General features: G+C 46.0%; 1 protein-coding gene across 10 annotated transcripts in view; it reads right to left on the bottom strand.

Annotated features, from left to right (window-relative positions):
- Positions 1-6568: 6568 nt before the first annotated feature.
- BRCA1 (BRCA1 DNA repair associated) overlaps positions 6569-21193 on the bottom strand; it is a 67102-nt gene continuing 52477 nt past the window's right edge. For all 10 annotated transcript variants that reach the window (XM_059379007.1, XM_059379008.1, XM_059379013.1 and 7 more), the window contains 7 exons: positions 19370-19447; positions 18892-18932; positions 15625-15708; positions 11207-11261; positions 9508-9581; positions 8851-8911; positions 6569-7802 (listed from right to left, as the gene is read on the bottom strand). In XM_059379007.1, coding sequence (XP_059234990.1) covers positions 7657-7802; positions 8851-8911; positions 9508-9581; positions 11207-11261; positions 15625-15708; positions 18892-18932; positions 19370-19447 — 539 coding nt within the window. In that variant the 3' untranslated portion in view covers positions 6569-7656. The remainder of the gene's footprint in view (positions 7803-8850; positions 8912-9507; positions 9582-11206; positions 11262-15624; positions 15709-18891; positions 18933-19369; positions 19448-21193) is intronic.

Genomic DNA, 21193 nt, shown 5'->3' with positions numbered 1-21193 from the left:
AAAGGCTGAGAAAAGCCCAGAGCAGGCCTGGGATTGAAGGGGACAAGTCCTGTGCTTTAGGATGGAGTCCGAGGAGAAGACAGGAGAGAGCATCACTGCTTTCCTACAACATAGCCCTGGGACCCTATCTTTAGGAAATGGCCTCTTGAATTAAAAAAAAAAAATTTTTTTTTTTGAGAAAAAATTGTTTTTCTTCCTAATTTCTCTGGCATTTGGTTAGAAACCAGAGGCTGCTCTGGCACAGATCTTCGTTTCCATGACTTTCAGAGGCCCTGTGGGCTTGGGGATGATCCCACCAGCAGGCTTCTCACTTTGGCAGCTGCGGAGGGCCCTGAGACAGACCCCTAGGAGCCCTCAGCCACCACAGGAGGCCTTCCCTCCACAGACTCGGGGGACAGATATACCCAAGGAAAGATTTTACACCTTTGTGGCCCAGTTTATTCCACAGACCTATATAGCTTAACAGCTGGAAAGACTCCTGGAAGTTGTAGCTTGAGTTTCTCTTGCTAATAGGCACTACCATTTGCTTTTATGTCGTGTTCAGGAGAAGATGGCAAACACCTGCTTACCTGCGTGTCTATGTTACCTTCAGATTCACCCTTTCTCCCCTCTTCCCTCATCTAGAACATGTGGTCGTGTTTTAAAACAAAAACAGAACAAGATTCTCCTGGAATTAACCAGTGCCAACAGCTGTAACACTGCAGAGAAAGAAATTTTACAGGGTCACAAACTTTCTTTTAGCTTCTCTGGCCTCTAACCCTGCTCAACTGGGGTCCATAACTCCCTCTCTCCCAGACAAACATAGCCCAGACAACATAATGAGGGTATTTTCATGTGTTCTAATGAATAGGGAGTCTTGGGCTAGTTAGTTCTGGCTCTGCCACCAATTCACTCGTTGACCTTTGACAAGGACCTCAGTTTTATCACCTATAAAGTGGGAATAACAATTTTTACCCTAGCCATCTCCCAGGGAACAAGTGAGGAGGGAGAAATAATAGTTGTGCCAGTGCTTTGAACTTGCGAAGAGATTCTCAGGAACATCGTAATTATCTCTTCAGGGATGGCGGCCGCCGTTTATCTGTCTTGAGTATCCCGCCTGGAGGGGGCTGTGTGGAAGACACAGGGGTAGGGGAAATGGATGTCCTCCGTCTGCGTGGGTGTTGGCTTGATTAATCACAAAGGAGTAGGCATCATGGCAGGCAAGAGAGAATCAAGGAGAAAATGTGTAGATGTGGGCTGAGAGGAAGTGATTCTTGGACACTTAGATTTCTTTTTTATTTTTAAATTTTATTTATTTATTTATTTGTCAGACAGAGATCACAAGTAGGCAGAGAGGGGCGCGAAAGTAGGTTCTCTGCTGAGTAGAGAGCCTGATGCAGGGCTTGATTCCAGGGCCCTGAAGTCATGACCTGAGCCAAAGGTAGAGGCTTAACCCACTGAGCCACCCAGATGCCTCACTTAGATTTCTTACACTATTTCTGGAATAAATCAGGATCCTAGAAAAGTGGGTGAGAAGGACTGAAGGGAATTAGCACTCCCAGGGGCAGAAGGCAGTGGGCTTCCCAGGGATTAGTGTTCCTGGTGGTGGTGGTGGGGGGGTGTTGCAGTTGGTTAAGCCCTTCACTCAGTGTGTCCATTCATTCATCCTTGAACTCATTCATTCAGCAAATCCTCGTTGGGTACCTAACAAAATATCTGCTGGGTACTGGGGCTGGGTTCCAAACAAAGATAAAATCATACTCATCTTGCCCCTAAGGACGTTCTGGTCAAATGGAGAAAACAGAATATACACACAAATAACTTACTGACGGAGGAAAGTGTCATTAAATAAAGCAAACTTCTGGAGTGTCCTGCAGGGTGGGGAGAGAGTCTGGCCGGAAAGATCGGTGGAGGTTCTGGGGAGGAGGTGTCGTGGGCAGGACTGGGCCTGTGGAGATGGCAGAGCGGGACTCGCTGAAGACAAGTTACAGTGTGAGCGGAACCTGCGGGTCGCCATGTCTGGTGGCCAGGGTGCCTGAGAGGGAAGCAGCAGGTGGGGCACTGGAGAGGCTGGATTTCAGCTTGAGATGGCAAGTTTAGGAAGCCTGGGGGAAGGGGTGGGGGTGGTGGGGGTGGGGAGGCAGTCAGAGACCCAGTCTTCGGTATTTGATGAAGACTGTCCCAACTCTTTCTGGATCAGGTTCCACTGATTCTGCCACCTGCAGGGGTTCTCACTTGGGCCTTCTGGAATCTCCCAGCTTCCTTTTCACCAGCCAAATCCTACCCAAGCTCCAAGGGTCAGCTTGAGATGCCTCACTCAGGGGTGCTGCCACATAACCCCCAAAGCGCTTCTGAACCAGAAGGAGCAATTCTCTAAGGATTTTCCGTGGCTTTCTGGCCTCCCGCATCAAATAGTAAGCAATCTGAAGGCCAGAAATGGGCCGTTTCTTCCTCCCTTCCACAATCTCGGCGCACACGTACACAGAGGCTACCAGAGAACTGGGCATGTATAGTCTCCCCTCCATCACTAACCCGATTGTTACTCACCGCCTCCTAGGACTGGTTCCCAGCACAGTTTAGCTCCCCACAAATCTTTCTCTGAACGAGGCTTTACCGCCTCCTTTTGTCGTGTGACCTCAGGCAAGTTGCTTGGCCTCTCGAAGTGTCCTGTTCCAAAGTGTCCTGGTCCTCGTTTGTAGGTTGGGAATAGTGCACGGCACTTAGTAGGAATGTGGCAAATGATAGTCTTTAACGATCACTTTTGCTGTTGGCCCTGAGAGCTGGTAAGATTCAAATGGTCCGCGGAACCCAGGGCTGGCCTTCCGTTTTTCTTTCCTTCTGATTGAGTCTTCTCCTGCCCCTCTGCCTCCTTCTGTTTTGTCCTCCTTGGGGCATTCCTGTCCCTCCTCTGTGGGTCTTGCCTTCCTTTCTCCCTCCAGGCCAGCCCTCTCCTCTCCCCTGAGAACCCGCTGGTGGCTGGCTTTTGCTAGGTGAGGGCTGTCTCTTCGCCTTGCTCTCCATCAGTCAATAAAGATAAATTACAAAATCATTTGTTTTATTTGTTCTTGTTACCTTGCGGGCTGTCTGAAATTGCCTTTCTTTAGAAAGCTCTATTTGCATATCTCTATGTTGGAGTCAAAGGCTGCAGCTGGGGTTTCACTGCAATTTAAATATTAATAAAATCTCTGTGTGTTTTTTTTTTGTTTTTTTTTTTTAAGCAGTCTGGCCCTTCTGCTCCTAGGCTGCTAATATAATTTAATCTTTGTCCTTTGTATTTATTTAAAGGGCCATTTTAGAGTCAACTGAAGCCAGCTGCTGTAACCTTGTAGATAAGAACCACTAACCAGCCTACGGACCTTAGTTTCCTTAAGAGATCCAGGAATCACCTCTCCTGGAGACAAAATAGACCTCAGGTAAATGTTTGTACCAATCAGCAGCCCCTTCCACTAAGCTAGTAGTTCTCAAATGGGAGCTTGCTTCGGAATCAGATTTCTGGGCCCCACCCCTGGTTTCCGATGCAGAAAGTGGGGAGCAGGCCCCAGAATCTGCTTAGCTAACAAGGTCCTAGTGGTGGGGACCCCTGCCTCAGTCCCCATCAGAGGATCAGGGTTTGAAAATCTTTTTTTTAAAGGATTGTATTTTTTGAGAGAGAGTGAGGAGAGAGAGAGAGAGCGAGCACAAGCAAGGGGAGATGCAGGCAGGCATAGGGAGAGGGAGAAGCAGACTCCCTGCTAAGCGAGGAGCTTGATGTGGGGCTCGATCCCAGGATCCTGGGATCCTGACCTGAGCCAAAGGCTCGCTTAACAGACTCAGCCACCCAAACTCCCCAGGGTTTGAGAATCCTTGCACTAAGCTGCTTGTGAAACTGCCTTATCATTCTGGGTCCCAGAAACTAGGTCTTCAACTTCGTCTGTGCAGTAACCTGGGGGGGGGGGGGACTCTCCAGTTCTCCATTCCTTCCAGAAACTCCAACCATTGCTTTGATTTTCCTGATCATTCGGACTCCTTTCAGGATAACATCCCCCACCCCCTGCGCTGGTTGCAGGTCCCCAAGACCTGCTCTCTACAGGAGCTGGCTGTCTCCAGTTCCCCTTAATTTTCTATTTGCTCAGATTCATTTCTTTAATTTTCTCCTCGTTATGGGCAGATTTACAGGTTGTTTGAGCATCATCGAATTATGGTAAAGGGGCCTCTGGCTCAGCTGGTCTACACAGCCTTTGATAGGCAAACTCCCTGGGTCCCTGGCTAAGCAAGCCGTATTCTCTCGGGTTTCTGCGGGGAGATCTGCTGTTTCCCCCCTCGCTACCCTTCTCCCCATGCTGCCCGCCTCTGGGGCCCTCTTATCTGCTCCTCGCAGCCTTCACAGGATACACTCTGGGCAGCTTGGCTTCTTCCGCTCCAACCGCCCCAACACTGATTCCTTTCTTTTCTTCTGCGTGTTTCTGAGCGGATACTTTGCTGATGATTCTGGTTGCATTTTTTAGGAGGGAGATAATCTACAGAGCTCTTCTCTGGGCCCCCCTCTCTGCACCTGCATGGTAACCCCGCCTCTTCAGCCTTTCCAGCTCCTTTGCAGTTCATTTGTAAGATGAGATAAAGGCCACACAGGAACTAGCGCCCCAAACGCGGCCATGCCCAGAGGGCTAGACTGTGGGATGGAAAAGTGGGAGGACATCTTAAAGCCGGAGGTCAAAGGAGCAAGTAGATTTACTTCATCACCAGATAAGCCTCTAAAACCCAGCGGAGCATCATGAGGCCAGGGCCAGAGGCTGACTTCCGGGAACGGTTATGCAGAGCTCGAGAAACAGATGGGGTGGATATTTGTTGGAAGACCTTGAGAGATAATTATAGAAAACCTTTTTTATGTATCTCAGTCATCCCTGCTTTCACCCTTCCTGGGAAGGCTGAGGCCTGGCTCACCCCCAGGGTCCAGCAAGCCATGGCTTGTCGCTGTGACAGAAGCACTTGCTTCCCACCTGCCTTTACTGTTCCCACCAAGACCCACCAAGGCTCCCTGCTGGGTTGACAGTGGTGCCCGGGACAGGTGGTGCCCTAGGTGACACTGAACTGGAAGGCTTTTTTTTTTTTTAAGAGTTTACTTTCAAGTAATCTCCACACCAAACCTGGGGCTTGAACTCCCAGCCCAGACATCAATAGTCAGATGCTCTACTGACTGAGCCAGCCAGGCACCCCTGGACTGGCACTGAAAGGTAAGCAGTTGGAAGCAGGAGGCTGGATGGAGGTGGAAACGGGCAGCTGTGAGCCAATCCTGTTAGTCTCTGCTGAGGGCAAAGGAGGGCTGCTTTCCCCAGGGAGCGCTGCCTGGTGGAAGGCAGGAACATTCTATTGCCTCCCACTGTGGCCACCAGAGTCTAGAGTGCTACCTCCCCTCACAACCCACTCCACCTTCCTCAAATTCCCTCGAGGCTTAAGCCAGTGCCTCTGACTGGGTGGATGACCGGACATGGGCAGGAAGCTCCATGATGGGGTCCAGAGCGCATGGGCTTTGATTTCCAGGTTGTTACTAGCTATGCAAACTTGGAGCAAAATCTTCTCTTTCCCATTCTCCTTTATTCAAATGAGGTGACAAATACCCACTTCCTAGGGCTGCGATAGGAGACAAACATGATGCCTGCTCCTTCCGTTTTCTCCACTCGCCCCTCACCCACCCACCCTCCTTACAAAGGTAGCAGTGCTGAATCGTGGGATTGTGGGGGGATTTAATTCTCTTTGCCTCTAAGAGGACTCTAATCTCTGAACATGTGAAGACCAAAACAAAAACAAAAACAAAAACAAAAACAGATTCTCATCTGTGGATTAAGTATGTTTAAATAGGAGTGGTTGTCAGAAATCTCAAGATACCCTCCCCATATTCCCATCTCCTGGTTATTCAAACACTAATCTAGGTCCTGCTGGGAAGGGGCTCTGCAGCTGTAATTCAGGTTATGGACCTTAAAATAGGGAGAGCACCTTGGTGGGCACAATCTAATCCCCTGAGCCCTTAAAAACAGAAATTTCTCTGGCAGGAGCTAGATCCGACAGAGAGATGAGGAAGGAGAACTCAGAGAGACTCCAAACATGAAAGTCTTAAGCAGTGTTGGTTGCTGGCTTGGAAGATGGAACTAGGGGTTCGTGAGTCTAGGAATGTGGGAGAGGCTAAGTATGACCTCTGGCCAATAGCCAGTAAGGAAACGGGGATTCTCAGTCCCACAATTGCAAGGAACGATCTGGCCAACAACATGAAATAAGCTTGGAAGCGATTCATCCCCAGAGCCTCTGGAAGGAACACAGCCCTGCTGCCTTGATTTTGGCCTTGTGAAACCTGAAACAAAGAAACCAGTTGAGCCAACTTGGCCTTCTGACCTACAGAACTGTGAGATGATAAGTGGATGTTGTTTTTAGCCATTAGATTTGTGGCAATTTGCTATGGAAGCAACAGCAAATACAGTAGGTACTGAAGTCTCCTCGATGAACGCTTGGAGTTGGTACTATTGTTACCCCCATTTGACAGAAGAGGAGACTGAAGGACAGTGAAAAGGTCTGAGCAGGTCTGCAGCTGTAAGCCTTAAGGAGTCATGCTCAGTAGAAGTCTTTGCTACCAAGTTTATTTGCAGGTAAACAGCACAACATTTACACAACATTTTGTACAATCTGATCTGTACTGCCCTCACACAGTGGGGGGCTAAGGAAGACCCAGTCCTTCCAAAGCTATAAACAGTCCTGGATAATGAGTTGATGAAAAACACTTTCTTTTCCTTCGGCAAACAAAATTATTTATGAAGCTGTACCGTTCAGCAATAGGAGGCAAAGAGAAAAAAAATTACCTCAAGGAAAGCAACAGCTCCTTTCCTGGTGGGATCCGTCATTTCACAGACATGAAATATCTGTATCAGAGATCTTATGTTTCAAGAGGAATGGGTGACACATCAGAGCTGCAACAATAAACCCTGTATTTATTTCTGATGGGGAATTAGAAAACTCTCTTTGGACACCAGTTCTTGAAAAGATTCTATTTCAGAGGACATCAGTGCTAAGCAATTCTTTAGAAATCCAGTGACTATAGCACAGACTTCTGGGGATCAGGGCCGGCATAACTCCCCTCTCCTCTGACCCCCAGGGTTTGTGTTTCCATCTACTCCCTGCCTCTGAATCCCTCCAGCCCCACCCATGCTCCACGCCAGCATCTGAGAGCCCCGGAGGACTGTTCTGATTTGAAGTCATGTCACCGATTCCCCAAGTACTCGCTTCCCCCTGAAGGGTCTGACTCTTGGCCTTTATGAACACGGGGTTTTAGAGACGCAAACTTAGGGAGACCAACTATTCTCCGGAGGCCAGCCATTCTGCGCCTGCAGCTCTAAGCCAGCATCCCCAGTATGAGGAATAGGGCTGATAAATAATGAATCAGCATCTTGCTCGACTGGTGGGGTTTAAACGGTTTTAAATTCTTTTCAGGTGAAAAATTACCACAATTTTCTGCTCATGGTAGATTTCCAAGGGCGACTGGAAGCAGAAAATCTTTAAGGGACCCTTACATAGCCAGAATTTCTTCTCAGGCTGATAGACATTAAATATTCAGTAACCGGGACTATGGAAGGACTGAGGAAGAGCTCCCAGGGCCTGGGAAAAGGCTGCTTCTTAGGCTCATTCTCAGGGTCCCGTGGAGACAGGCCCCGGAAGCTACACGCACGGCTGGCTGGAGTGAGCGGCGGCTCTGGGGATCTGCGGGATCAGGTAGGTGTCCAGTTCCTGACGCTGGTAGAGGGCTACACTGTCCAAAACCCACTCTCGAGTCACCACAGGTGCTTCACACATCTGCCCAATCGCTGGGGACAGAGAACACAGGCAGAAATTAGTGTCACTTCATGTTTCCCTAGACCAGACTCTTGTCAGTCTACTCCGGGGACACGGTTGTATGAGTTCATAGTGTCACTCCGGTAGTTGCAAAACTGATCATCTTAAGTAATGCTTCAGGACACAGGACCTCATTTAGAAGCCTGAGGAGTGACTGCTGGTGAAAACCTACAGCCTCTGGCAACTTTACTAAAAGGAACTGCAATCTGTTAAAGGAAAAGTCACCAAGGGCACCTAGGTGACTCGGTTGAGCAACCAACTCTTGGTTTAGGCTCAGGTCATGATCCCAGGGTCCTGGGATTAAGCCCTGCATCAGGCTCTGCACTCAGCTGGAGGTTATCTCCCTCTCCTTCTGTCCCTCCCCTGCTCAAACTCTCCCAAATAAAAATTTAAAAAATCTTTAAAAGAAAAAAAAAGTCACCAGACAGCCTGAAACAGCATTGCAATTAAATGATTTTACAACATCTCAGGTGGAAAAGCAAAACAGTATGATGAGCACGATCACATGTGTGTGATGCTTGTACATATACACATGCTTGTACATATATACACACATGTGCCTGGAAGAATCTTCCCATCAGCATCTCTATGTGGTGGGATTACTGGGATTATTTCTTTGTGCTCATTTATATTTTATGTGATGAGCAGTAATTAATATTTAACCCCCACCAATGGAAACAGCTCATGTATTATTTTTATAATGTAAAATGAGCAAACCACAAGAAGTTTTAAAAGGACACTTTAGTCATTCATTCATTCAAATATTCCCTGAGCACCCAGAAGGTCCTGATTATTGTGTTAACCAAACACTGGGTGATCTGTGGTGAACCAACCCCATCACCCAGGACTCCACACGTCACAGGCACATGCCCATGGTCTCCTGAAGCCCCACACAGGTGCACCATCTGCTCCAGCTGACTGAAACAGGACATTTAGACCTAAAATCACCACAGTCACCTGCAGACTTCATGTAGGCCCTGCCACCCATACTCTTGCAGACAAAGGCTTAGCAAAACTTACCATGGAAGCCACTGTCCTCTGCCCAGGCGTCTGGCTGCACGACTACCACAGGGTGTGCACCCTGCGTCCCCGGAAAGGAAACAGGATGGAGGTTATCAGAGCTGGACTTGTGCAACAGTCACATCGCCCTTTCTTTTTTTTTTTTTTTAAAAGATTTTTATTTATTAATTTGACAGAGAGAAATTACAAGTAGATGGAGAGGCAGGCAGAGAGAGAGAGAGATAGGGAAGCAGGCTCCCTGCTGAGCAGGGAGCCCGACGTGGGACTCGATCCCAGGACCCTGAGATCATGACCTGAGCCGAAGGCAGCGGCTCAACCCAATGAGCCACCCAGGCGCCCCACATCGCCCTTTCTTGATGGTGTGCTGAAGCAGACTACTTCAGGTGCAGCCATAGAAAGGACGGGGAAGGGCATGAGGCCGAAAGGGAGCATTGGAGGGACAGCCTTCCTTTAATTAAATACGTTGAGAACTCCAGTCCTCACTGACCCTCCACACATGGGAGTTTTCTGGCACTGGCATATGATCGGGGAAGGCTCAGGCTAAGACAGGCTTCTGAGGCCCACTGGCAGGGCTCACAGGGAGGGATGGGTGCCAGCCTTGCTCAGTCACAGGACAGATAGTGTGCAGTCCCCTCTGAGAGAGCATCAAACACTCACCTTGCTGAGAGGGAATAACGAGGGCTCCTTCACCACAGAAGCCCCACAGAGGCGCAGCATCCACTCGAGTTGATCTAAATAGCACAGGGAGACCTAAAATCACCACAGTACTCTACACACTTCACCTGGGCCCTCTACTCCGTACTCCTCTGGGAGAGGGCTTACAGCAACACTTCCAAGGGCAAGAGTCTCCAGCTCTGCTCCAAAAGAGAGCAGTTCAAGACAGAGAGGCCTTGAACTCCTCTAGTTCAAGACAGAGAGACCTTGAACTAGAATCTATATGGTATGGATTCGAAGTCAGTTTGCCACCGATATGCGACCTACCCTGGTTATCAGTCCCCAGAAGGGCCCTTGATAGATAAGGTTTGACAGTCTCTCAAACAAAACACTTCGGAAGAAAGAATCCAAGAGGCAGTTTCCCTTAATTTGCTAAATTGCTGGCTAAGAAACTGTGAAAAATGCCCACTCGCCTTTCCTCCCTCCTTGCCTAATTCTGTGTTGGGCAATCAATAATCACGGCCACCGAGGACACCATACTTGGCAGTAATTACTGTAAATGTCAGGAGACAGGAAGATAATTCATTCAGTCAAAAAAATACACATCATCCTGAATGGAGACTCAGCCCGTCAGTGGGGAAGGGCTCCATGCTGAGCTGAAATCGACACACTCAGGGAAACAGAAATCAAAACGGACTGCAGGGATGTTCCACCCGCTCCTGGAAAATCAGCAGAAATGACCGATGAATGGCTTCGGGGCCTCTCTCTGGGTGCTCTTTTCCCATCAGTCCATTTCTGGGGATTGCGGAGGTGGCTCCTGTTTGTCTTAAAGAACGGAGGTCAAATGACTCATCTCCAAAATGATACCTGCTAGAGACCTGGTTTTCATTACACCAAAGAACAAAAACACCGAGAAATCCCCAAGTGGCACCTGGAAGTTTCATAAAAATCCAATCAATAACCAATAAAGAAGACAGGAGGAAAATTTGCTGGGCTCTCTTGCTGCCACTCATCTGTCCCTGACCAGAGGCCAAGGCCATCTTCTGAGGAGCCAGAGAACCTGATCCCTGGGGCGGAAGTGGGCACAGAAGCAAAGGTGGGTGGACTTTGTTTTGAGAAGAACAAACCAGATCTATACACACGCCAGGGCCTTAGGGCCACACAACTCCAAGGTTGAGCTCCACAGCACTCCTACACATAACATCACATTCAATGTCAAAGTTAATTAGAAAATGTTCATCTAGAGTCCTTCCCTGCCTGCTCTGGGCCTGTGTGGGGCCCAGGCCCACAGGGTTTAAGTAGCCGCTGTGCTTGTTTCTCAGTATCAAATGAAAATGATTTAGGAAGAGCAGAATTCTTTCTTAACATTCACAAACCTGAAAGGTATCTTCTCCCCACCTTATTCTTTCCCTCCTTTTTTAAACCAAAGGGCAGCTCTATCCCTTCTGAGCACAGAACACTGCATCCTAGAAGCTAACTTTTCACGGCCTGCTAGCTCTTGAGAAGGGGCACAGGACTGTTTTTTTTTTTTTTTAAACATAGGGCAACGTTTAGGGGCAGTTTTGTCTGACAGATGGTAGAGAAACAGAATCAGCTCTAGAGCACCTCACCAAGGAGCTCCCTTAAGACAGTCTCTCCTGTAACACTCCACCACGTAGCGGAAAGGCTGGTGCTGGACTCTGCACTTCTCCCAGTCTCTTACCTGTAGGCATGTTGGTAAAGGGCCCATAGCAACAGACTTCTAGGCCCCTGAAGATCTGGGAGAAGAGTGAGACAGGGGGACAGAGGCATGGAGAGAAAAGAAATACTAATTATAAAAGAGCATGCATTAAAAAAAAAAAAAAAAAAACAAGAGTCTCCAAAATGAAGGAGTTTCATTTTTCTTTACCACCTAATTTCTGCTACCTCCTGGAGACATCTGCTACTGATGGACTTTAGAAGACTTCTAAGAGGAGTGCCTGGGTGGCTCAGTGGGTTAAGCCGCTGCTCAGGTCATGATCTCAGGGTCCTGGGATCGAGTCCTGCATCGGGCTCTCTGCTCAGCGGGGAGCCTGCTTCCCTTCCTCTCTCTCTGCCTGCCTCTCTGCTTACTTGTGATCTCTCTCTCTGTCAAATGAATAAATAAAAAATCTTTAAAAAAAAAAAAAAAAAGACTTCTAAGAAAGGTGTGTCTGCTCGACAGTCATTCCCTGTTACTCAGAGGCTGAGCACCCCCCACCTGCCACCAGTCAAGGCCCAGGCTCCTTCACTTCTTATTGAAATAAAAAAAACCCCAGGTCTTCTTTATATTTAATAAGAGGTTTGGATGGCAAGAAATTCAAGCTCTAAGTTGCAGTTTGTTTATCAGAATTTGGTACATCAAGGCTGACCATCACCCTAACTGGCGGGGAAGTTTATGTTGATTTTACATGCTCCTTTTCTCCTCTGTCTTCTGGAATCTGACATCTCTTCCTACCTTCATGCTGCTCTAAGAACAGCCATTGTTCCTTCAGGCAACCTAACTGTTTCATCCGGAAGTTAATCTAATCTAGAAGTGAAGTCTGGTTCTGCCTCTCCTCACTGAGATGACCTGACTGCCTGGTTTCCGGGAGACACAGAATATCTGGAACCTCCAAGGTGCCTCCCCCACTTTTGTTTAGTGAGCGCTGGCACCACCCACAAGAACTTTCTGGGGGGCACCTGCTGGCTCAGTCGGTGAAGCGTGTGACTCTTTATCTTGGGGTCATGGGGTTTGAGCCCCATGCTGTGTGTAGAAATTATTTAAATAAGCAAATAAACTTTAAAAGACAAAACACAAGGACTTTCTGTGATGATGGAAATAAGGTGTTAGTAAGGTGGCCACAAGTCACACGTAGCTACCAAGCTCTTGATATGTGGTTACGGTGAGTGAGGAACTAAACTTCCTATTTTATTTCATCTAGTTATATAGAATTTAAACAGCCTTGTACGGCTCATGAGACAGAGAGATTCTTATACGTACATTAGGTCAGGTTCTTAGGCAAGCACTAGGTTCTTCTTCTTCTTCTTTCTTTTAAAAAAAGACTTTATTTATTTGACACAGAGAGAGGACAAACAGGGGGAGCAGCAGGCAGAGCGTGAGGGAGAGGCAGACTCCCCACTGAGCAGGGAGCCCGATATGGGGTTTGATCCTAGTGCCCTGGGATCATGACCTGAGCAGAAGTCAGAGATACTTAAAACTAAACCACTTAGGCACCCCAAGCACTAGGTTCTTATTTATTTATTATTATTATTATTTATTATTTTTTTTATTTTTATTTAAAGATTTTATTTATTTATTTGACAGACAGATCACAAGTAGGCAGAGAGGCAGGCAGAGAGAGAGAGAGAGGAGGAAGCAGGCTCTCTGCTGAGCAGAGAGCCCGATGTGGGGCTCGATCCCAGGACCCTGGGATCATGACCTGAGCTGAAGGCAGAGGCTTTAACCCACTGAGCCACCCAGGTGCCCCACTTATTTATGTTTTTGAAGATTTATTTACTTATTTGAGAGAGCGAGAGCACGTATGCATGCACAAGCACCTATGGGAGGAGGGGCAGAGGGAGAGGGAGAGAGAGCCTTTCAAGGAGACTCCCCGCTGAATGCAGAGCCCAACATGGGACTTGATCCCACAACCCATGAAATCATGACGGAGCTAAAACTAAGAGTTGGATGTTTACACGACTGCACCAGCCAGGTGCCCCACAAGGGTATCATTTAAAAGAAATGTAAAGTTGTGTCAGTTGGCTGCGTGTATATCATTTGGGTAACCATCATTATCTCTTGACCCTCTTTCTCCCCGCTCCACAAAAAAGAGAATTGCTTGGGCCTGGAACTCACCTCCTTTCAAATAAGAGAGACCAGGGTACAGAAAAATCAGGAGCTAAAAACTCATGATGGCTTCAGGAAATGAGCCTTCCACTCTCCTCTCAACTACAGCCGCAAGAATAAGAAAGAGCACCAGTTCGGGGAGCCTGGGTGGCTCAGCTGGTTAAACATCTGCCTTTGGCTTAGGTAGTGGTCTCGGGGTCCTGGGATCGAGCCCCACCTCGGGCTCCCTGCTTGGCAGGAGACTGCTTCTCCCTCTCTTCCCCTTTCGTGTTCTCTCTCACTGTCTCTCTCTCTTGCTCTCAAATAAATAAAATCTTTAAACAAAGCAAAAAAACCCAAAATGTATTGCATGGAGCACTGGGTATGGTGCATAAACAATGAATTTTGGAACACTGAAAAAAATTAAATTAAATTAAAAAAAAGAAAAAAGAGCAGCAGGCCAAGTCTGTCTCTGGTGTGACAGCACCCACACATGCCATTCTTAGGATCTGTACGAATAAACTGCAACCCAACCTGTTGACAGGCTCTAGATGCTCATAATACTAAAAGCTCTCCCCAGGCTGCTGGCCGCAGCCAAGTGTTGCTATGAAATGTACGAAAGATCAGGAATTGTTATATCCAAGCTGACACTCATTGATGAGGATGTCTAGTTATAAGATAAGAAATTTGAAGTTTCATCTCTACAAATACATTTCTCTTGCCCAGGAAAATACTATAGTGACATTTAGTATCTTCAGAATGTCATTACTTTGACGAAGCACTTTCCATCACTGCCATCCCCAAATCAGGAAAAATCCCCAAACACTGGAATTTCCTTTGAAGGAGGAAGAATCTGGCACTAACACTGCCTGGCATGCAGTGGAATAAAAACAAATGGCTGGCTCACACAGAACTCCCCTGGGGTGGAGGCAAAAACAGAAACAGGGCCAGCAGCTCTTCTTGGCATCTGGAAGTTACTTGATAGGCTCAGAGGGTGGGGGGTGGGCTGACCCCAAGGGTTCAGAGCTCTCCCAAAAAAGTTTTCTCTAGAAAATCACCCCTACTGGTTCTTGCTCAAGTTCTATAAAGGGACAGACGGTGCTCTGTATGGGACTGTTCTGAAATGCTCAGTGGTGCACATTTAAAAAAGGAAGAAATGCAGACTCCGCACGCAAGTGCTCAGTTAGTGACCTGAGAAAGCAGCCGGTGCAGGCCTGACATGCAGGGGTGAAGTCTTGCCGGGCCTTCTCCCTGAGAGGGCGAAATCGCTTCAGCTCTATCATCTGCTACAGTATGACCTGGGGAAAATCATGGAGTCTTCCTGGGCCTCTAGTCCTTCATTTGTAAAGTTGCCGGAATAATCTATTACTCTGTGAAATCTTCCTTACCTTTCCAAGAAACTCTGGTATTATTATTTTTTAAAGGTTTTATTTAAGTAATCTGTAACCCAACATGGGGCTCGAATGCACAACCCCAAGATCAAGAGTCACTGACTGAGCCAGCCAGACAGCCCTCTTATTGTTTTGTTTGTTACAATTTTTTTTTCTAGGTTACAGAAAGACGCCACGGGGACGTGGAAACAGCAAAGGCCTTAGATTCCCATCTGTTTCAAATCCCAGCCCTGCCACTTATCAGCTGAGATTTGAACCCCAGACTACAGTCCAAAGTACACAGCTTCTCACACCTCTAAGTTCCCTCATCCATAGAACGGAGAGAATATTTACTTACCCTGTCGGGCTAGGAGAACTGAGAAAGAACCTGGGGGAGGCTGGCTGGTGCAGTGAGTTAAGTGCCTGACACTTGGTTTCGGCTGGGGCTGTAATCTCAGGGTTGTGGGACTGAGCCCCACATTGGGCTCCAGGCTCAGTGGAGAGTCTGCTCAAGATTTTCTCTCCCTCTCCCTCTGCCCCTCCTGCTCATGTACACTCTCTTTCTAAAGTAAGTAAGTAAGTAAGTAAGTAAGTAAATAAATAAATAAATAAATAAATCGATCTTTTTAAAAAGGAGTGCCTGTGTGGCTCAATCAGTTAAGTGTCTGTCTTTGGCTCCAGTCATGATCTCAGAGTCCTGGGATTGAGCCCAAGTTTGGCTCCCTGCTTGGAGGGGAGTCTGCCTGTCCCTCCCACTCCTTGTGCTCTCTCAAATACATAAAACCTTAAAATAAGCAAACAAGAACCTCAAGGAAGCACCCAGCTGGTGCTCTATGAGCAAGGATGCTATGCCCCTTGCAGGTGCCTGAGACAAGCTCCACCAAGGGGACTGGAATGCATCAAGGTGGGTGGGGTATTTGCTAACAGGGCAGATTGGGGCTTTACCTTCCTGTCCCGGGATTCTCTTGCTCTCTTTGGACCCTGGTGGTTTCTTCCATTCACAACGTCTCCTCTAACTTCAAAATCATGCTGGAAGAAACCCAAAGCAAACCACAGAGATCAGAGAAAAGAGAAGTGTCCTTCGATGGGAGTAGAGTAGATACATCCTATTAAGGAATCTAGTATTGCTGGGTAGAATTTTGATAACCCCGTACCACCCAAAAAAAAAAAAAAATCATTTTTGGTAGACTGAATGAGATGACCAGCATCTCAGCTGCTGAAATCAAGTCACTGAAGCAAATCTTTGTGGGCAGAAATGAACAATTGGCTTTTCACCTCATTGGGACTTAATGTATTTTAATTTTCAACATCTGTCTCTTCTCAAAACAGTCACTGCGCATTGAGATTAAACTGCTAATACTGTGCTGGTATAAAGGAAACTGGAGAATTCCCGATCTCTTAAATCAATTGTGTATTGCCATCTAAAGAAATAAGGGCTCACAGATGTCCATTGAGAGATTTACAGTTAATGAGACCAAAATGATAAAATATACATTGAACACACTAAAGTTAGCACTTTTTCAAACTCACTGGTTCAAGGATGAGGAAATAAAGAATAATAGGATTATGGAGGTTAGAGTTTTCAGGAGAATTTAGGGGAAGAATGCTTAGGAACAATTCTGATGGGAACTAGATTGTAGGGGGGACAGAGTCATGAATGTCACCACAGGCTGTTATTAGAGGAAAAAACACTTAACATTTCATAGTCACTTGAGTGGCAAAAGTCTAGTGCTAAAAATGTCATGTTGGAAGCTGACCCTCAAATTTCTTATCTTGATTGTACCCCCGTGCCTACTTAAGCTCTCTGCCTGGAAGTCTAATATAAATCCCCAAATTCTGGGGCACCTGGCTGGCTCAGTGGGTTAAGCCTCTGCCTTCGGCTCAGGTCATGATCTCAGGGTCCTGGGATTGACTCCCGCATCGGGCTCTCTGCTCAATGGGGAGCCTGCTTTCTCTCTCTGCCTTCTTCTCTGCTTGCTTGTGATCTCTCTCTCTGTCAAATAAATAAATAAAACCTTTTTTTTTTTAAAGACTTTATTTATTTTTTTGGCAGGCAGAGATCACAAGTAGGCAGAGAGGCAGGCAGAAAGAGAGAGGAGGAAGCAGGCTCCCTGCTGAGCAGAGAGTCCAATGCGGGGCTCAATCCTAGGACCCTGGGATCATGACCTGAGCTAAAGGCAGAGGCTTTAACCCACTGAGCCACCCAGGCGCCCCAATAAATAAAATCTTAAAATAAATAAATCCCCAAATTCACACATCTGAAACAGAGCTCTTGCCTCCTGTTCTGCCCTCTCTCAGGATGCTCTTCCTGCTCTGTGTCTTCCTTATCTGATTTACTATTACTAACATCCACTCTATTGTTCAGGTCAAAAACCCAAGCCTTGGGGCACCTGGGTGGCTCAGTGGGTTAAAGCCTCTGCCTTCAGCTCAAGTCAAGATCCCAGGGTCCTGGGATCAAGCCCCGCATCAGGCTCTCTGCTCAGCGGGGAGCCTGCTTCCCTTCCTCTCTCTCTGCCTGCCTCTCTGCCTACTTGTGATCTCTGTCCGTCAAATAAATAAATAAAATCTTTAAAAAAATATATTTTTAAACCCAAGCCTCAGCCCCTCAATGCCTCCCTTTACCTCATCTTCCAAACCTAACCCTTTAGCAGGTTCTCTCTCCAAACATAACTCAATCTCTTCTTACCAACTCTATGCCACCATTACCCTACAAATAAAATTCAAATTCCTTACCATGACTTCCACCAAATCCTGCCTCATCTAACCCTTGTCCGTGACCTTCTCCAACCCTTGGTCCAACCTCTGCTCCCTACATATGATTCACCAATTACTACTTTCCAGCTACACTATTTTTCTTTAACTCATTCCTAGCTCAAGACATTTATGCTCGCTGTTCTTCTGCCTGTTAACATTTGTTCCCTACATTTTTCCAGGCCAAATCTCGGTCTTTAAGGTCTCAGCTCAAGCTTTTCAGAAAGGCTTCCCTGGTGTCCCTAGTTAGTCAACCTCTGTCCCCAGTCAGGTGCTAGTCTGTTATATATATTTCTCCAAGTTAAGTATGTATGTATGTATTTATTTATTTATTTTTAATTATCTCACTACTATCACTTTTTTTTAAAGCTTTTATTTCGGGGCGCCTCGGTGGCTCAGTCGGTTAAAGCCTCTGCCTTCGGCTCAGGTCATGATCCAAGAGTCCTGGGATCGAGCCCCGCATTGGGCTCTCTGCTCAGCCGGGAGCCTGCTTCCTCCTCTCTCTTTGTCTGCCTCTCTGCCTACTTGTGATCTCTCTCTGTCAAATAAATAAATAAAAAATCTTAAAGTTTTTATTTCACAGTATTTATTGGTTTTGTTAGTTTGTTTTGGTGGCTTTTTCTAAGTAGGCTCTACGCCCATTGTGGAGCTCAACATAGGGCTTGAACTCACAACCCTGAGATCAAGACCTGAGCTGAGAGTCAGGACACTTAACTAAGTAAGCCACCTGGGTGCTCCTATTTATTGGTATTTTAAATGCATCTTTATTTATTGTACATCTTGCCTCAATAGAACATGAGTCCCAGCAGAGCAGGGACCCATCAGTCTTGTGGCTGTATTCCCACTGCCCAGGCCACAGTAGGCTCCCAATCCTATTAGGTCACAGAATCAAAGTTAAAACCAACAAAAACGTCATTTGATTAATAATGAATATGCCAAATAGCGCATAGTAGTTTAAAAGTGCTTTTGCTACTTTTATTTTGCCTGATCTGTCACCGGCAGCTCTTAGATGGCTCTGTTCTAAAATTATTCCTCCTCCTACACTCCGTCTTATTTACCTCACTGTTCTCAAAATCATAAAAGTAGGCATCTGAGTTTTAAGCAGATACATTTGCATATTAATACGAAGGGCTTTTCTTCAAAGACAGTGGACAACCAGTTTTCTACAAAGGTCTATGCATGTGCGATCGGGTTGGCCTGTTTCATAGGCTTATGAATCTTCTCTTTCTGCCTTATAAATTCCTTTTCCTTTCTCTGAGCAAAGGACTGTTTCTACTGAAACTTGAACAGATGAGCAAAAGCACAGAATTTCCTGGGTTGCTCCATGCAATTCTGATGATCCACATCACTGGGCAAAGTCTTTGGAAAGTAGTACAAACAAGGCAGCAGAGAAGTATTCAGTGATTTTGTGACTCGATGGCACCAAGTCTTTCTGATTCACTTGTAACATCAAGTACCTACCTCATCTAGCATCTTCCTTTCTTTAATTGACTGGGTCACCCCTAAAGAGATGACAGAAAAGACAGGTCACATGAGGGCAGAACAAGGAGTAGAGGTCCTCTCTCTGTAAAGCCACGGCTCCCTAATAGATTTTATTCTGGAAACACTGTGGTGGCTTAATTTAAACATTATAAAAGTGCCTGCTGCACATGGATTTCTGCCTCATATTAAATAAATCCTTAGTTATAGGCAAACTTTGCTAGGAGTAGATTAGGTCCTATTAGTTAGGAAAAGAAATCCATTTCCCCCAACATCACCAGCTTATCGGAACAAAGAGATATGCATTCAAGATAAAGCTAGTTTAAGTGTTACCATTAAAGACCTTTTGGTAATTCAGATTCAGCATCAGCAAAAACCCTAGGTGTTAAAAAAATGTTAGGTGTAAAAATGCAATTCTGAGGTGTTAAGGGGAAGAGGGGAGACATTATATTGTACTTACAGAAATAGCTAACTACCCATTTTCCTCCTGCAATACCCAGAAAATATTTCAGTGTCCGTTCGCACACAAACTCAGCATCTGCAGGATGAAAAACATCCAAAAGATTAGAAGTTGAAAACAAAAATCAGGAAGTTCTGCTGTAGGAAGCTAAAATGCCCCCAGGTCCTATGCCACTTAAGATCAATCCAGATTGATGATTCCAGAAGCCCTGGTGATAGACTCAGAGGCTGGAAGCATCCCTAATTATAACCAGCAGGTGTGCATCTTTGGAAGTCTAGAAGAGGCTGATACGAGGTTAAGACCACAGGAGATATCTGCTCTATCTTCTAGGTGCTCAAGATGTCGGTCACTGTGTTCAAGAAATTCCCCGTTTCAGGAGTACTGATACATGTGGATGGGAAGGTCTATTTCAATGGATGGCAAAATGTGAGAGGATATGAATATGTGAAATCCTGAATCTGAAATGTCCATGTAAGTGAAAAAGTTTCACCCACCGGAAAGTCTATCTGGGAAGTCCTAACTGCTTAGTTCCCAATTCCCCTGAAAGGGCCAAGAAAACAGACTTATTTTCACAGCTCTTCCCCTTTCTATAGATGTCAGAAAGCAGTAGCTGAAGAATCAGTTCTGTTTGTTCTGTAGTGTTTCGAAGGCCCCCTCTGAAGAACTAAACAAAATGGAGAAATATTTAGTTTTATTAAATTTTTTTTTTTTTTTAGAATTTATTTATTTGACAGAGAGTGAGAGGAGAGAGAGCACAAGTCAGGGGAGCAGCAGAGGGAGAGGGGGAAGCAGGCTCCCTGGGAGCCCGATGCGGGACTCGATCCCAGGATCCTGAGATCATGACCTGAGCTGAAGGCAGAGGCTTAACCCACTGAGCCACCCAGGTGCCCCAGAACATTTAGTTTTAAACAGGAGAAATGGATTTAACTAAATCCTAAACACAGTAGGCCATCTGCCAGTGGAAGCAATAGCCATTTTCTCTCCCAGAATTCTTCACAAATAAAAAAAAAATTTTTCTTTCTTCAATTTTTAAAGCTTTTAAATGTTGTAAAAGTTGATCCAGTAATAGGCTTTAAACTCAGAATTCTGTTTTAGTTCATTTTTAGTTTAAAAGTAGCAAATGTATCACCTTTGTTTAAAGACCGAACTACTTTAGATTTAATTTGCCTTTTAAAGTTTGGTTTTTTTTAAAGATTTTATTTATTTATTTGATAGAGATCACAAATAGGCAGAGAGCCTGCTGAAGGGCTCCATCTCAGGACCCTGAGATTATGACCTGAGCCGAAGGCAGAGGCTTCTTAACCCACTGAGCCACCCAGGCATTCCTGATTTGCCTTTTAAAGTTTTCACCTTTTAGCAGCTTTGATCTAAAACTATAGCTTAAGATATATTAAACATACATGACATTCATCTCTAAAATAGTAATTAGTTCAAAGTACCTTGTCCTGGCACCTGACTCCTGGGAACATTATCCTCTGACCCAGTGGGACAGTGTTTGCACCTTAGAAATCCCAAGATCTCAGAGGTTCTAAAGCACTGTGTCCCTGCCAAGGAGTCTGTACCCCTATGCTCAAGCACCATCAGCTATAAGACAGAAAAATCCTGGAGAGGGCCACCATATTTCTGGAGAGTCCATTTTGTTCAAAAGGGTTTAAGACATGCACTATAATCTGCAACTTCCGTGTGCTACATGCACTGTTCTTTGCTTTCTGGGGCCCAACAAGTGAGTCTACCTCCTCTTCCAGAATGCAGCTCTCTGAATAGTGGTGAGACAGCTAGCTTGTTGCCTTTGGTCTTTCCATTCTTTTTTTTTTAAAGATTTTA

The sequence above is a fragment of the Mustela nigripes genome, chromosome 16, assembly GCF_022355385.1.
Source record: "Mustela nigripes isolate SB6536 chromosome 16, MUSNIG.SB6536, whole genome shotgun sequence".
Taxonomy (NCBI): domain Eukaryota; kingdom Metazoa; phylum Chordata; class Mammalia; order Carnivora; family Mustelidae; genus Mustela; species Mustela nigripes.
The sequence above is the reverse complement of the archived record's forward strand: the minus strand, read 5'-3'. Positions and strand labels throughout refer to the sequence as shown.